This window comes from Ambystoma mexicanum, chromosome 3p (genome assembly GCF_040938575.1).
Source record: "Ambystoma mexicanum isolate Mex_15411 chromosome 3p, UKY_AmexF1_1, whole genome shotgun sequence".
Lineage (NCBI taxonomy): Eukaryota > Metazoa > Chordata > Amphibia > Caudata > Ambystomatidae > Ambystoma > Ambystoma mexicanum.
The window spans coordinates 337,456,663-337,475,161 of NC_090925.1; the positions used below are offsets into that span (position 1 = coordinate 337,456,663).

The 18,499-nt window shown below is 45.7% G+C and overlaps 1 protein-coding gene across 4 annotated transcripts in view; it reads right to left on the reverse strand.

Moving 5' to 3' along the window:
- RAD21L1 (RAD21 cohesin complex component like 1) overlaps positions 1-18,499 on the reverse strand; it is a 1,746,850-nt gene that overhangs the window by 1,309,307 nt on the left and 419,044 nt on the right. For all 4 annotated transcript variants that reach the window (XM_069650928.1, XM_069650927.1, XM_069650929.1 and 1 more), the window contains exon 3: positions 6,496-6,625. In XM_069650928.1, coding sequence (XP_069507029.1) covers positions 6,496-6,625 — 130 coding nt within the window. The remainder of the gene's footprint in view (positions 1-6,495; positions 6,626-18,499) is intronic.

Below are 18,499 nucleotides of genomic sequence, written 5' to 3' on the forward strand. Positions count from 1 at the left end.
TTTTTGTAAATATAGAAAGCAATTTGCAGTAGGTGGAAAAAAAATGCATGGAAGCACGGCGAAAACAAAATGCCTACTGTTTTGCAAGTTGAAAGAAAAGGTTTAGTTCAGTAGAATGTTGCTTAGTTAACTTTAAAACTTTTAGAAAACTTTTAAAAACAAATACAAAAAAAAAGGTTATTTTCAGAGCCACCACTTTCCCACGCAAAAGAGTAATGTTTTTGATGGTACCAGCACCCACATTCTTTAGATGTCCACGGACTATCACGCTGTCCGCGGACTTCACAGGCTGCGTAGGAGCCTGTCACATTTTTTGTTACTTGTATTTTTGAACTGTGAAAGGTGGCTCTGAAAAGAAACTTTTGGTTAATTTTTGTGTTTTGTATTTTTTGGAGAGACAAGGGAGGGGAGGCAAGGCAGGGAAGGAGCACCAACCATAGGGACGAAGGGGCAGGTGGAGAGAGGAACATGTTGGGTGGGCCTTAATCAGGTAGAGGACATGTGTTTCTCATGCTCCATGACCGCAGACTCGAAAGCACTTCGAAACTGCTCCCCCCTACAGAGCGGTGTGTCACAGTACATACAGAGCATTGTCACCCTCGAAAGATATGGGTAGAATGCGTCATGTATGGCCTGAGAGTCTTCCACAGGGATTCTCTGCCCCACAAGCGTGTCTCTTTTGGTGGCAGGAGCGGATGACGAGGTTGCAGTAATGGCTGTCAGACTACTTGTCCCTTCGAAAGGTACGACCTTCCGAAGTGCTGCCTTGTGATTAGACCGGAGCTGGCACCGCATGGAGGTGGTCCCGTAGCTGTAGAGACTCAGTTTTCTGTGACTGAGTACAACCTTGTACTCGGTGCATCTAACCTTCTCTGCCCAAGCCTTAGGTACACCCCACAACGGTAGTAAAAAGCTGCCACACGCAAGATTCATGTCGGGAGCTGGAGAGATGGACCTCATCTTCATCGTCCTCTTGATTCACCCCTCTGTATCACCACACCAGTTCCCCTCTCCAGGCTCTCCAGATGGAGGTGGTGGTGGTGGGGCAGCTGCAGTGGCCATCGATGCCATTGTCTCCAAGTACAAAGTAGCGATACCAAATATCCCAAATCAGCAGCAGGTGCTCTCTCCTGGACAGCCAGAAACACAATGAGGAGCAGCATTGGGTGGGTCCCTTTAGAGGGGATGTCCGCGGACGGCGCGAATGTCTGCAAACTATTGAGCCACACATAGGGCTTAAAAAGTTTTTAAAAAGTTGCCAGATCAAGTAAGACACAGCCTAGGAGAGCTCTACAAGGGTAAAGTTTCAGCTTCAAACGCCCTGGATTGGCCAAAAAGACCATTTTTAACTGTCCGGGGGTATGAACACTGTCCGTGGATACTCCTGACGCACAGCGCAGGTGCGGTCACATGATGACGTCCCCAGACCGCCGCGGACAGGTTGAATGTCCTGCGGATATCTATTGTGCGGGAGACGGTGTGCGCATGTATGCTAGGGTCCGTAGGACAGGAGTAGATACCCCGAACTAATTAAAAGTGCAACATGTGCAAGCGGACATGTGCGGACAGTCGAGGTGTCCGTGGGCAAAACGGGTCAGTCGTGCATGCGTGCCAGTGTCCGTAGGACAGGGGTAGAGTCCCAAAACGAATTAGAAGTATGACATGTGCGAGCAGACATGTCGGTCAGGCGCGGTGTCCGGGGGCACAGTGAGATCAGGTGCGCATGCGTGGTAGTGTCCGTAGTAGAGTCCCTGACCCAATTAAAAGTACAACACAACCTAGCAGAGATCTCTGGACAGGCGCGATGTTCGGGGGCCCCTCCATTTTGCTTACGGACAGCCGCCGACTCTAAATTGGGCTTTAAAAAAAAAAAAAAAAAAATATTTAAAATCACACGCACCAACACTATACACACATACATATTTATTAAAACAAACAAATACAATCAATTAGGAAAGAGAGGGGTTAGCAGAATTGGAAACATACGGGGGAATTTGGGTTTTCTACGCACTGTTCATGAGGGGAGGAAGGCATTGAGGTTTCACCATAGCGTCTTTCATTTAGGGAATTTGATGGGGGTGATTGGTTGGGACAGGGTGAATGGGCACAGGTACAAGTCGGGCAATGGTAGCGGATATTTTCTTTGACATGATTTTTAACAAAGGTCGTCAACTGAACAAAATTATTATTTAATTCATCCATTTTTGCAGAGAGGTTTAGTAGTTAATTTTCTGCATTTGGAGTTAGGGGCTGTCTGTGGCCATATTCCCGTTAGGTGTTTAGAATCACCACATACAAGATCCCTCTTCCGGTTGGATTCTCAGCCCTCATTTGAGAGGCTGTAATTGAAATGAATCAGACAACACACATGTTGGTGGCCACAATTTTGTTAAGCTTTTAATACAACTCTGATTAGGATGTTTACTACTGTGACAGACTGATTTTTTTAACCCTGGCCATAGGGTCATTGCTGCACAAACTTTCTCTTAGGGAGACTTGAGATTAACTGATGCATCCTATCATACTAATCTTTCGAATCTTTGAAATATTAGGGTACTACTATGAGTTTAGTGTCACACAAAAGGAATTATGTAACCATGTTGTCTTTAAAAAAAGAGGTTTCTAAAATATGTTGTCTTTTGAACAAACACCGAATAGCGTCTGAAATGTTTTTCTATTTTTGGCGATATCGTGTACTAATGTATACAATTTAAAATTTCTTTCTAGATATTGTTTGAAATTTGCTTATATGACCCTGAAGAAGAGATTATCGAAACACATTGGGCCACAAATAAATCATCTGTTTTACAAGAAAATTGATTGCGTCAGTTTATCTGATATGCATCCAATTATATAATACATTGTTTATTAATGCAACTAAAAAGATGGGAAATCATATAGAACAAATACACAAAATACCACCAAATTACCTGTACTCATGATGTTTTGAGCCATTGATAGTGTGCAGAGGACGGGAGTTCACAAATTTGGGAACTTTATTATTTTTTAATTCACATTATACAACCTATATGCCAGGGTTGGTTATCATCTCCTCTGTACCTTAAGCTTATTTAATATTCTGCTAAAAATTATTACAACATCAGAATCTAAAATCATTGGGGAGTAACACAGGAGTGCAGGTCGATTTCTCATTTCTCTTGTAACCATCTTCTGTGTCATTTAATAGTAATTTGGGGCCACTTTCTACATTTGCACTATGTACTGTTAAAAAGAAAACCCTGTTTTAGTGACATGTCAAAAAATGAAATCACTTTTTCTGGTTTATAAATTGTATTCTGTACCATTAGAGTTGTTTCCTTCACTCATTTCATCATGGGGGAAATGTTCCTCCAACCCCTCCAGGGTCCTTGCCATTTTCGGTTGAAAGAATGCATATATAATAAATTGTAATGTACAGAAAGAAACACAGTCCACTTACTATTTCTCTAAGGGTTTCTTCTGGAATAACTGCAACCTGCTTCTCAGTGTGTAAGGAAGGTTTCACTGAGGTGCTACTGTTTGGTGTACAGTTAACCTTTCCATTATGTTGTGCAACCTATGACAACATACTTTCTCAAGTACAGAATATCTATATTTATTCATTTTTGGATGTGATACATACATCTCTTAAAGTTTCATGCATATGTTTTTCCCCATTGCAGGATACAACCATGTAAGGTAACCCCTGTGCTTTTGGGCAGTGTGAATGCCGTCGAAAGTCTGCGGACAGTCGCACAGTCTGCAAACTCTGGCTATCATGTTGGGGGCAGGGGTGGCAGTATGATGTAAGGGACATGTAGAAGAATTAAGGGTATCCTAGTAAAAACTAATGAAATTCTGTGAAATAACTTTGTTAAAAGGACGTTATGGTTAAGTTAAACTAATAAAAACCTATCAAATACAGTGAAAAAACGTTGTTAAATGGATGTTATTGTTACAAGTAAAACCGAAAAAACCCAGAAACTCACCAGTTATGGTAATGTAAGCAACCATAACTCGCGCCACCACTGTGCACTGCACACACACATATATATATATATATATATATATATATTTTAAAAAATTGAAAATCTGTTTGTTCCCTATACAATTCCACACCGTTCCACCAATTTGCACCAGATTTTGCATAATTACTTACCCGTGAGGACCCTTCAGACGTCACTGTGGACATTACATGTGGACACCCCACCCCGTTCCCCAGATTTCTGCCCCTGCACACATAAAACGGTTGCCTGGAAGGGGCGAAACATCAAGGTGAGCGTCATTTTAAGCATGTCGATGCAAGGAACAAAACTTTAGGGTCGTCAAAAACCAAGTTTGAAAGCCATAAGATGCACTGTTTCCGAGATTTTTGCACTGCAATGCACTGCATCGCACCAGTGTGAAGCGACAGTTGGCCAGAGCGCACAGAAGGTACAAGTATGCTGCAGCACGCCAACTCTCGCCTCCCCTCCACGTCTGCTCCAGGGTATATAAGCCAGTCACACATGCCCATTCTCAGTGCAGTTTACTTCAGAGGGCAAAGCAGATCAAACAATACGCGACTAGTAACAGGGACCAACATGATAATTGATTTTCACCAAAGAATGACTGATATTTGCACCGCAAGCCAACACACAGCACCGCGCCAGGGTGAAGCAACTGGTGGAGAAGCATCTTGACACGAGAAACAAAATTCAAAGGCTCAAAAAACATCAGTTTCTGAGATATTTGCACCGCAACACACCACCATGCCAGAGTGAGGCGAAAGGTGGGGAGAACACACAACGACCGGTGGTGGAGAGCGCACAGAAGGCCCAGTATGCTGCAGCATGCCAACTCTCCCCTCCACTTCCACGTCTGCTCCAGGGTATTTAAGTCAGCCACACGTGCCCATTCTCAGTGCAGTTTACTTTTATTTGTAGGCTTATATGGTTTCCCAATTAGAAAACCTTTAGCCATTTTTATTAATACAAATATAAATACAGTAGTAAATACAAAAATTAATTGAACCCATCAGAAACACAAAGAAAAAGAGAAAAAAGAGCAAAAGAAAATCATGATCTTTGACACCGAGAACAAAATAATGGCACATTCTTGTCTCTAATTGGAAGAAGTGCTCAGATTAAAGAGTTCAAGTTTTGCAGACATTTTTAGCAAAACTTTTGTTAAAGCAACTATAATGTTAGTTTTCAGTATAGTCCACCACTCGTTTTCTGAGGAAGCGCCATATTTGACGATTATGCTTCCCATCGCACTGTATCTTTCTGTCCTCAGTGCGTGACAGTTCATTACTAAGTGTTTGATTTGAACCGTAGAGCTTTTCTCCTGCCAAAGAATAAATACAGGAGTTCTCTCTTGTCCACTTAGCTTTATCTTGGGCAGTCTGGGCAAGAAGACTGAGGTGGAATCTCATGTATTGATGTCTCAGGAACCAATTGGGAAAAATGTGTATGTATCTAGTAAGGCCATTCAGCTTTCTCTCAGCAAACCAGAAATCTTCTCGAGTATTGATCCAATCTTTACGGTAAAACTTCTTCTTTACCCTGCCCGGATTTTGGATCTGTGATTCCTCTGTTTCATGCAGATCTTCTATTAGCTTCTGGCATATATCCCTCCACTCTTTAAGAATTATTTCTTTAGGATCCGTCAATGCCATTTTTAGGGTTTTGAAGCCTCCCTTTGGGGTTTCTTCCAGACATTTACGATAGAAAGATATCAAGGTCCACCTAGCAATGGCCTTTAGGGATGTTCACGCGAATTCCCTTCAGACAATCTGTATCGGGATGCTTCTTGGTACTCCCAATACGGACTTCCAGAAGATCCCCTCCAAGAGGGGCCATGAGTCTTCGGCCAGCATAAGTGATTTTTCGGTGCCGTAAGTCAAAAATCGGCACCACCTTGGCTCTATATAATATTAGAGGAATCAGCGAAAAGTGGCAGAATCTCTTAAACAAAACTTTCCCTTGCGCTGCCAGATTTTTAGCTTTTTTACGCAGTGCAACTATTTGGGGTGCTTCGCATCTGCTAGTGTTGATGTTAACTCCCAGATAGGTAAATTCTGTCACCACTCTAATTGTTTGACCTTTGGAAAACCATGCAGAGCTTTTGCCATTTAGAGTCGATCGTGATCGCCAAAAACCATTACCCTAGATTTTGCTGGGTTTATTATTAAATCATTCGCTTCCAGGTATCTTTCCAGTGCAGTAATCTGACGTTGCAACCCAATGGGCGTCTTATCAATGACCACAATACCGTCAGCATAAAGCAGTCTGCTAATGGAAATATTTGCAATCTTTGGTGGAAAAGCACATATATCTTCAAATGCGTCTTCAATATTGAAAATTAAATTAGTAACTTAAAACGACCCACAAGCTTTGAGAATTTATTATAGTGAGATAAAAACATTTAAAATTAGAAAAACATAACAATGTCTTAATTGCACTGTACCACAACCGGCTTACAATTTCTGCAGCAATTAGCGAAATTGGCAAACTAAATAAATGTACTTCTTACCTGGACGAAAAGCCATCCTCATTTTAAAGAATGCTTCATTACAATCTGCCAAAAGGTACTTTGCTTTTCTATGGTAAATTCTTACAACTCCCAAAAGAAGGTGGCCTGATGTACGCAAGGCAATATTGACCTTTGGGAAAATGCAAATGTGTTGAAAGAAGCACACTTTAGCATTCAGCAATGCAATCTTCAATATTTTCACATTATGATAGCAAAGATAAGAGTGACAGAGTTTGCGTTAGTGACAGTTACTAAGTCCCTACTCCAGAAAAAGTAAATTGCCAAAATGAGGTATAATACACAGGCCTCGGCTATAGCACAAATAGTTTCTTCTGCGAGGTGAAATAGATTAAAGTTGACATACAGTTGTTTTTATATCAAAGTTTTAAATCCTTTTGTCAGCATGCTTCGAAATGAATAAATGTTTGGTAAGAACTTGTTTAGCCTATACAACAGTCTCTCCTTCTATATTATCCTTTACTAGAATCATCCTTCGTTATGGATCATTTCAAATGACGAATGTCTTAAATTTGAAATTTCTAATTCGTGCTAATGTTATATTGGGGAAATAGGCAAAATCCTAATGTCAGTATGCAGATTTTTGGGACAGTTAACCTGATTGCTCGTCCTATGTGCATGGGAATGCCCATTATGATAATTGTCCTTAGCAGTTAAGGGGTTCATATAATGACTTAGATCGTTGAATCAAGGGAGTAAAGGCCAGTTGAACACATTTCATCATGTATGCTTTTCTAGTTAAATTCCCTACTTGCTTTTTAAAGAGAAGCACATTTATCAGTTTAATATCTTTTAAAAGGTTTCTTCCTTCTAGGCTAAGAGCATGGATAACGCTGTGCAGTCCAAATAAGTAAACCACTAAATAAGATACATAAGGAAATGTGGAAATGCTGGGCCAACTACAGTACTTTATGCATGCAACTATCTTTGGTCAAAATTAGGATGGTGTATATTTTGCTAAGCAGGTACACCTACCTCGGGGTCACAATAACCCAAGCTCACTGCACAGCAGGACCAGTGGGGTTAAACAAGGACATGCAACACTACGAAGCAGGCGTGCGCCCTCAAGATTTTACAAAACAGGCTCCAGTGATCACACAATGGGGGTCAATGAGCACTCAAGGCAGTTCAGATGCAGGGATACATTCCTCTACTGTCACAAGATTCGTTATTCCGCCAATCGCCCTGGAGTCGGCTAGATCCACAGGTCTGGCTGACTCCTAAATGACTGCTCTCATAGGATCCTGAAGGAACAGTCTCATCAGGACAAGCAGGATTAATGCTGGTAATTAGTTTCCATCAAACACTGAAGCAGACAACATTCAGAGAGGAAATGTGGCCATTGACAGGAGCAGAGTAACCCACAGAGTGCATCAATGAGGCAGGATGACCCAATAGCACAGAAAAAAGGACTGCAGGAGGATCAGTTGTCAGAGGCCCTACAGCATATAAGCAATGGACTACACCTTTCAGGCAAATCCTCTTTTGACGATCTGCTCGAACAGATTCAACAAAAGCTCCAGATGGACTGCAAATACACAAGGCAGTTTGGAAACTACTTCTTAACGAGCCGAAAGACATTGACAAAACCAGATTTGCCACACTTCAGAGTCAAATAGGATCAATTAGAGGGCATTGAATGAGACTTTTCACCTGTGGCCAAGATACAATTCCTAGCCATTAACCTCAAACATCATTGAAACATTAATATCCAAAATCAAGAGGGGCCTTTTGCCAACTGTGAAATTGAAGAGAAGGCTGTGTCCCGTTTAATAGATACCGGTACTGGATCAAATATTTCAGCTGTGCATGCTTTCATTTTGAGCCCTTTATCTCCAGTGAATTTGTTAGGGTGGGCCATATTGTGTCAGTTAAGGTGCAACATCTACTGTACTCCAAAGGTTATGTTCTTGGATATTCCTTGTGAAAATGAAAACCAGGTGTTGGCCAGGTAGCAGACAGAATTATCACATTCAGAAACAGAGTTGAATCCAGATTTGATTGCCTGGCTATCCAAGTAATCCGATAAATAATTGTCTCAACACAAACGAGCTGAATGTTGAGCCAATTTGAATTCAAGCCAACCCAATGAAACCTTAATCAATAAAGCATCAGCATGCCCCCGAAACCAGAGGCAAAGAAGGGCATTCCTATAGTTATAGGATCATTATTTCAGCAGGGATATATTGTTCCAACTAATAACCCTTGTATGACTCCCAATTTAACCAGTGAAAAAGCCAAATAGAGAGACATACAATGTGGTACAATATTTATGAGCTGTGAATTCAGTGCTTTTATTTACATTTTCAGTGAGACCAAACACAGCAACAATACATTCTTGTATTCCACCTACAGCTGCACACGTTTCTGTAGTTCATTTCTGTTCTGCTTGCCCCCCTCTGACAGCATTTATTCACTGTTGCTCATTCTAGTTTGCAATATACATGGACTAGGTTTCCACAGAGGTGCCACAGAAAGCTGCTCATCCTCCAAGATCTAAATAACATACAGTTTCTTGGTGGTTCTCGATTGTCCAATATGCGGATGCCCGTCTGGTCGCACCGCTTTTATATGGGGCAAGTAAACAAGACACACTGGTATTTTTAACAGCACTTGCTAAAAAGGGTCATAAAGCATCATGTCCAAAATTACACTTGTGTAAAACCAAAATACGCCTTTTAGACCACAACATATAATCATGTGCAAGGATATTCTAAAGACCTTTCAATATTACTCAAATGTGATCTTTTCTGGGGTTAATGCTAGCAACAAATATTAGGTCAAGCTACCATGGTAAGCTCATTGCAAGAGAAAATACATTTGCTTTCTGCAGAGCCTTTGATATCGAAGCTGGAGGCAGAGGAAGAGTTTTTAGCGGTAAAACGGGTGCTTGCCAGTTCCCCAGCCTTGGGTTTGCCAGATTACAAAAATCCATTTGCATTATACCGCCACAAGAAGAGGGGTTATGCACAAACGGTGCGGACACAAAAACAGTGACAAGCACCAACCTACTGCTTACTATAACTATTGCCTATTTTAGCAATGCGCTGGACCCAGTAGCAGCCAGACTTCATCCTTGCTTGAGGTCAGTAGCTGCCACTGGATTCGCTGGGCTCAGCGGTCGCTCCTCGTAACAGTGCCCCATGCTGTTACTGTTGAAAATATAACATCTATCTGCATCAGACCATAAAAAATATAAGTGAATGCTTTTGAACTATGCAAATGTAACATTAACAAGATGTTCAGTGCTAAATGCTGCATCACTGTATGCAGGCCTGGCAGATGGCGACAGCCACGATTGCATTCTAGTTATAGTTGCTCTCACAAACTGTGCAAAGATTTAATTGAAATCCCATTGCAAAATCCTGAGGTGGATTATTATGTGGAGTGTTCATGTTGGAGAAATGAAAAAGGGGAGCTGGAATCTGGGTATGCATATGAAGAAATCGAAAGTGCACAAATTACTGAAGTATTTACTGCACCATGTTCTGAACTCTTAGCACTAACAGGAGCATGTATCTTGACAAGAGGGAAGAGCGTGACAGGGCATACAGATTCATGCTATGCATTTGGGTTGTAATGACTATGGGTTGTTTTGGAAATAGACGGGTTCTTGACTGTAACAAGTACACAGATAAAGAATGCCCCATATGTAGAATCTGTTCTCGCATCAATAATGTTGCCCAAGGAACTGGCAGTGGTTAAATGCACTGTCCACCTAATTCCCAGAGTCTGTGTTGTGAAAGCCCGTGCCAATATAGCAGCAAGGGGTCGGGGGCGGCGGCTGCCCTTTCTCCTGTTCCCTTGGCTGAGAAACCTTTTCCCCAAACTCAGGCGCAGTCACATACACCTCCTTATTCTACCCGTGAAGAACATTCTGAAATTCAGGAAAGTGCTTCAGATGTTGCGCATGGAGCAAGACAGTGTGCACACTTCAGACAGACAAGCTATTGTGTCCCAAGTATGTTCTAGTGGTACCCAGAGCCCTCCTGCATCATTTTTCACATGTACAAGATGGGAGTAGTTTCTTACCTGTAACTCAATTTCTCCAGCGTTGGTATCTTTCATGGATTCACATGCTGAGAATATTCCCCGTCGTCAGGCTGGGAATCTCGGTCATTTTTTACTTGACGTTTTCCTATGGAAAACTTCGACACGTCAGTGTCCTATCAATGTCCTTTTTGGGTACTTTAGCCACCACCAATAGGACGTAGGGTATAAATAGCCCCGCCTCCGTGGCGCCTCCTCAGATTTTAACCTCCAAAGTGGAGGCAACCCACTTCAGGTTTGCATGCAGGGGCGGTCGGCGGGCGCATGTGAATCTATGCAAGACACCAACGATGGCGAAATGGAGTTACAGGTAAGAAACTACTCCTTTCTCCAGCATTGGACATTTCATGGATTCACATGCTGTGAATACATTATATAGCAGTATCCATCATACATGGCGGAATGCAAATGCAAACCAATAGAAACAGAATCACATACATAAGACAAGAAACCCATTCAGTGATCAAGTTCAAACAACAAATACCCCGAAGCTGCAGGGCTTACCTTATTGAAACAGGTGTTGCAGACCACCCGTCCCACCTGCATATCCTCACCATGCTACCTCTCCAGACAGTAATGTCGAGTAAAGGTATGCAGCACCGCCCAGGAGGCCGCTTGGCAGATGTCCACCAGCGAAATCCCCGACCATAATGCCGCCGACGAAGCCGTAGCCCTCGTCGAGTGTGCCTTTGGGTTCCTCTTCAAAGGCTTCCCAGCTTTAGCGTGTCAGAATGAGATAGCAGACGACACCCAACGAGAAAGTCCTTGCATGAGATTGCCCATCCTCTGACGGACGGTCCATAAGCCACAAACAGCTGCTTAGAAAGTCTGAACGCCTGCGTACGATTCAAATAAAACTTTAACGCCCTCTTCACATCCAGTGAATGCAAAGATCGCTCTGCAGGCGTGGAGGCTGACGCAAAGAAACAGGGCAACACAATAGAAGAGAGTTTGTGAAAAGTAGTTGGCACTTTGGGGATAAAGTGCGGATTAGTAGCTAACACCACCTTGTCCTTGAAGAACCTCAAGTATGGAGGGTCCACAACCAAAGCTTGCAACTCAGACATCCTTCTGGCCGAAGTAATGGCCACCAGAAAAGCCACTTTCCAAGACAAAAACTGCAAAGGCATCGACAACATTGGTTCAAACAGAGGTCTCATCAGACCTGACAGAACCACATTAAGGCTCCACACCGGAGGGAACCTCTTGACTGGAGGAAAAGTCTGAAATAACACTTTTAGGAAATGCTTGATGAGACGATCACTAAACAGAGGCACTGCATGCTGCTTCCGAGTGAATCTAAAGATTGCTGCCAAGTGTACCTTTATGGAGGAGAATGCCAGACCCTTTTTTGCTAACTGCAATAAATATGGTAAAACCTGCTCCGGTGAAATGTTCAAAGGGTCCACTCAAGGTTGGTCCTTACACCACACACAAAACATTTTCCATTTACACGCATAGGGGGCATCCGTGGAAGGAGCTCTTGCTGCCTCCAAAATGTGTCGACAGTCATCAGAAAGCTTTAGGAGCCCAAATTCGGAGAAGTCAGGATCCAAGCCGTTAGGCTGAGAGATACCGGATCGTGGTGCCAGACCGCGCCCTTGTCCTGAGACAGAAGGTCTGGCGTCACTGCCAACCAAATCGTCTCCGCCACGGACAGATGAAGATCCCAGAACCACGGCTGCCTGGCCCAGAACGGGGTCACCAGAATCACGCGACATGGGTATCTCCAAATCCGCTGGAGGGTCCGTCGAATGAGCGGAAACAGAGAAAATGCACAAGCGAACCGGTCTGTCCACGGGAATGAGAACGCATCCCCTAGAGACTGGGATGAGCCGACCTGCTGGCAAACTCCTTGCACTGCCTGTTCTCCCTCGTTGCAAAGAGATCCAACGAAGGACGGCCCCACTTTCGGAATAGCATGGACACCTGCTGCTTCTTCAGCTGCCACTCGTGTAGCTGGCTCACCTCTCTGCGGAGCGCATCCGCTTGCACATTCAACACTCCCGGAAGATGAAAGGCCACAATGCGATTTCGTGCAACAGAGCCCAATGCCAGAGGTCTTGTGCTTCTTTCAACAGCACCCTGGAATGCGTGCCCCCCAGTTTCCTGAGGTAAAACATTGTGGTGATTTGGTCTGTCAACACCCTCAACACCGACCCGCGTTTGCGCGGCAGAAACTATTTCAGGGCCCAATCTACCGCTCTCAACTCAAGCACATTGATGTGGAAACGTGATTCCACCCGAGACCACAGGCCATGGACCTGCGAGTCCTCGAGAAGCGCCCCCCATCCTGTCTGAGAGGCTTCCGTAACAATTGTAAAGTGGAATTCCGGTTCCAGCAACGCATGCCCCGAACCAGATTGTTCGAGCACTGCCACCATCGAAGCGCTTCCACCAGATCGCCGTCGATCACCACCTTGTCGGACCACGATCCGAGACTCCGAGCCCATCGGTCGGCGAGGAATTCCTGTACCTGTCTCATGAAGAGACAACAGTTTTTCACCAGCGGAATGCAGGACGCCATGGCCCCCAGCAAGGACATGTAGGTCCGGACGACACCCTTGTACCGATCTTCCACTCCACTGCTTTTTGCTTAAGCTTTAAAACTCTCTCACCCGAGGGCCTCACAAGCCCCAGCTGAGTCTGAAACTCTGCCCCAGAAAAACCAAGTCCTTGGAAGGCGACAGAAAGGACTTCTCGAAGTTCACGGCGAAGCCTAGCCGTTGCAACAGCTGCATGGTAGCGCCGAGACTTTCCTGCGCCTCCCCCGGCGACAAACCCCGTACCAGCCAGTCGTCCAGGTATGGGTAAACATGTTGACCTTCCCGTCGGAGCCACGCCCCCACCGGCACCAAACATTTTGTGAACGCCCTGGGGGATGACTTTAATATGAACCGGAGCATTTGAAACTGGCAATGATCTTCTACGACAAACCGCAGAAACTTGCGGTGCCGTCGACGCACAGGGATATGGAAATATGCGTCCTGTAAATCCAATGAGACTAGAAACTCGCCCGGCTGTACAGACGGAACAACCTCCTGAAGCGTGATCATCTTGAACTTCAGGCGTTGCAGAGTCTTGTATAACGCCAGAAGATCCAGTATGGGCCGCCACTTGCCAATGGGTTTCTTCACCACAAATTAACGGGAATAAACCCCTTGGCCTTTCTCAGCTACAGGAACCAATTCTATAGCCCCTTTAAGTACCACCTCCTGCTGTAGAATGTGAAGGCGGGGTTGTTTGGTATACACTGGAGGAATGGGGGGTTGGGGCACACTTGAACTCCAGGGAGTGGCCCACACACACCGTGTTCAACACCCAAAGGTCTGACATGATCTTGCACGACTTGTCCACGTGTAGTGCTACCCTGCCCCCCAGCAGATTTCCTCGATGACAGTCATTGCTGCGGCTTAGCCTGCCTTCCTTTGGAGGAAGAAGCCTGCCCGCTCTTTTCCTTTCTCCTTCATACCCTTGAGGGCCTCATCGATTTTCTCACCAAACAACTGTTCCCCTTCACATGGCACGTCCAGAATTTTATAATGCACCTCCGGCCGAACGTCCGTGCATTTAAGCCAAGCCTGTCGATGCAGCACTACACAGTTGTTAATCTGTTTAAAACCAGATTCTGCCAAGTCCACGGCAATGTTAATACTATGATTGGACACCTCCTCCCCTTCGCATACCAACAGCATGGCAGCTTTACAGTGTTCCTCAGGTGGATGTTCCAGCAGAGGAGCCAACCGATGCCACATCTCAAGAGTGTAGCGAGCCATGATCGCTAGAGAGTTGGCCGCTTTCACCGTCATCGCCCCCACAGTCAAAACCTTCTTACCGAAGGCATCCTGTCTCCTGACGTCATTATCAGGAGGGGTAATACATTTGTGCTGACTCCTGGCTTTGGGGCTAGCTCTGCTGAAACCACTGACTCAGGAGTGGGCTGTGAAACAAAGAACTTCGTAACAGATTCCGGGCCTTAAACTTCTTCTCCAGCCTCCCTTTGATAGCTGGTTGCGTGAAGGGGTGTTGCATTGTGCGCAGGCCCTCCTGCCATACGTGGTCCAGGATAGGCACAGCAAACACAGATTTTCGCCTCTTGCCCATGTGGTCAGACAGGAAACACTCCTTCCGCTCCTCCTCAGGAGCCAACCCAAATTCCACACATGCTTTCGCCATCATGGCGTGAAACGCCCCAACATCATTGGGCGGAGACGGTTGTGCCGGACTACGAGGTAGTTCCATCTCAACGTCTGAATCCCACACCGGATCCCTCGACAGTGACGACGAGCCAGTGGACATGGTCTCCGTAGGCACACTGTCCGATTCCGAATCCGGCAGCTCACACTCCTCAGGATGTGAACGTGGACGATTCGTTCACCTGCAGGGGTGCCGGCAATTCAGCCGAAGCCGTCGAACACAGAGGAACACCTGCAGCGTCGACGCTAGGCCCCACCGGAGCTACGTTCAGAGGAGGCAATCTGGAATCCAGCTAGCCCAACAGAGACTGCAACGTGGACAGCACCTGGAGTGATAACATCGCCTGCAGATTCACCAGAGGGTAACTGGATGGACCAGCCCCCACACCCATCGACAGACCAACACACTGCAGGCCCAGGGCCGACAGATCCAACACCAGATCCCCATCATCCTCTGCTTCCGATGCAGTCTCTTGCTGTAGAATAGTGTCTGGTAGACGAGAGTCAAAAGCAGAAGACTGCCACACCTCCTTCGTCGGTAGCAAGTTGTCTGTGTCCATCCTCGATGACGACAATATCGGGCCTCTTTCTCCTACCGGAGCCGAAGACATCACCATCGACGACGGTATCAGAGTTGACAAAGGGACTGTCGACGACGGGTCTTCCGTCGACGACGACGTAGTAGGAACCGCAACCTGCGGTGTAGATATTTCAGGCGATCCACCTGCTTGGCAACACTGGACCGATGTTTAGACGACTCTCTACTAGAGGCGGACTTGTGATGGTCCCCTTAAGAGGAGCATTTCGATGAGTCTTTCTTGGCCTTCACCTGAGACGCCGACTTCTCAGGCCTACTTCCAGACCCTCGAGACTGGTCCAACCGACCATGCTTGGACGAAGACGCCCCTTTCGACAGGTGTTTACTCGAAGAGGAGCAACCACTCTTACCAACCTCCACAGGGACAGGCCGAGACTTTTTAGTCAGGCGATGATCCGCTGCTTGAACCGGCCTCTCCAATGCCAAGCTATGCACCAACCCTACCCTATCTCAGAGGGAGGGTAGGTACCATCGTTCAGCCAACACACCAACCGCCGATTGCGGTCCTTAAGAGTCTTCTGTGAAAACCCCTTATAGATCTCACAAGATTCGGCCGAGTGATGGGGGTAGAGGCAATAGAGGCAGTCCATATGTCTGTCCCCCTGATACATTTTCCTCAGCCCGCACAGGGCCGGAACAACGATTTTCCTGAAGACATTGCCACCAATCGCACCAACACGTGCAGAAATCACAATGAGCACGAGGTGATCCCAACATTTTGGAGACGGTTGAAATCTGAAGGGAAGCCACAGGGGTGTCGGGGCTATTTATACCCTACATCCTATTGGTGGTGGCTAAAGCACCCACAAAGGATGTTGATGGGACACTGAAGTGTCGAAGTTTACATAGGAAAACGTTAAGTAAAAAATGACTGAGGTTCCCAGCCTGACGACGGAGAATATTCACAGCATGTGAATCCATGAAAGATCCAATGCTGGAGAAAGAGTAGTACACATGGGCAAAGGGAGATGGTGGCTCCAGTACAGAGAGAGTCATATACCCCAGGTTTTTTGCCAGTAGCAAAACAATTATGTAAGCAATGTCTGATGTGCCAGCATCATACCGTGAACAAGGATGCAACTAACTAGGATGCTATTTGCTGGAGTGCAGTGCAATATCATATAGTTACCCAATATGGTCAAGGTGGTTGGATGGGAGTACGTTCTTGTAATTGTTGATGAGTTTAGCAATTTGGTATAGCCTGTCGAAACCAATAGTATTCTATACTTTCCTATAAGCACTGACTGCATGAGCAACTGGCAGAGCAGCATCACACCCATGATTGAGAATATGAAGCAGGAGTCGTGCATGCACGTAATTGGTTGGCAAACATCAGGAAGTCCATAAACCTATGACCTCAGTCTCTGCTCAGCCATGTTCTGTGATATGTGACATGCCATACATGAAGGGGAGGTAATTCTTGCCTAAAAGCCAGAACAGGGGTTTCAAGTTGGGGCTGCCCATCAGATTCGGCAACATTACATATGATGGAGCGACACACTGCCTACAGGCGAAAATGTGTCACATGGGTAGGCAGAATTGTACTCACAAAGCATGGTGCGGTTAAGCCATGCCATGAAGTCTGAAGGATGTCCTGCTAGACAATACACGGTTACTATAAACAAGCTAAACATATCTTGCTAGATTTCTGTATAAAAACGTATCATGTTTATTGTTTTTTTTTTACAATTGGTGCCGTCATACCTCAGACTCATGATGCCCTCCGGAGATGGTAACAGGAGTATCAGACCACTCCCCCTTGAACTACTGTGCTTGCAACAAGGATAGGAAAAGGCTTTTTTGAAAAGCTCTAACACGATTTTGAGGTAGTGCCGAAGAGGAAGGTTGGTGTCTCGCTTTAGGCTGCACGAATGCCCTTTCTTTCAGCTTAATGGCAGGGGGGCAGACTCTGTGGGGTAAGTTTGGGGAAATGTAATTGGGAAGGGGACAACACTACACAAGGCAATAGTGTGATAAAAGGGAAGAAATACTAGGCAAGGTAAAGGGTAGAAGGGAATTACCAGGTTACTCACTGTAGTGACCACCTTACTCCTAGTCCATAGTCCCCTTTCCTCCATACTTATGGGACATCTCTCCGTCCTGTAGGACGGGACCGGAGCACTTTGTAAAAAGCATCCACATTTTTTTTCAAAAATGTGTCCCTCCTCTCTTTCCTGCGCGGGGCCCGGAACGTGGCTGTAACCCCACCCACATTGGCTCCGCCCCGCGCATCGCCCATCAGTCCTTTTCTATCGCAGGGTCAAAGACCCATTAGCAATAACAGAGGAACCTTATTAGAGGGGACGGCGGGCGGGCGTATGGAGGAAAGGGGACTATGGACTAGGAGTAAGGTGGTCACTACGGTGAGTAACCTGGTAATACTCCTACGTCCCGTCCCCTTTCCTCCATAGTTATGGGAGAGTCCCAAGCACTCCTTACAGGAACTATGGGTGGATGGAAATACCCCTTACTGAAACAGGTTCTTCAGCACAGCCTGGCCGAACCGAGCGTCAGCTCTAGAGCTCATATCGAGGCAGTAATGCTTACAGAAAGCAGATGGGGAGGCCCAAGTAGCCGCTTTAGCGATGGACTCCCAGGGAACATACTTCTGAAAAGGAACCGCGGCTGCCTTGTCTCGCACCTGTTGTGCATGGATACCTTTAGGAGGTTTCAGCTTTTGGACGGTGAAAGATTCTGTGATACAGGCGGTAATCCATCAGAAAATAGATGCCTTAGACGCCGGCCTGCCCTGAGGCTTACCGAAGGTCACAAACAGTTGGGAAGAGCTCCGAAGCTCGGAGGTCCTGTCCAGGTAGAACCTAAGAGCTCTTCGGACATCCAGACAGTGTAGAACCCTTTCCGCCTCCGAGGCAGGGTTCGGAAAAAAGACCGGAAAGGGAAATCAACTGTGACAGATGGAATTCGGTCACTACCTTTGGTAGGAAAGCTGGGTTCGTCCGAAGGACTACCTTGTCCTTGTGAAAGACCAAAAAAGGGTGCTCCACCGACAATGCCTGGAGCTCACTCACTCTCCTCGCTGACGTAACGGCGACCAAAAAGGACACTTCCCAGGACACATACTTGAGGTCAACCGTAGCCATTGGCTCAAAGGGTTTATGGCACAGCGACGTCAGGACTACAT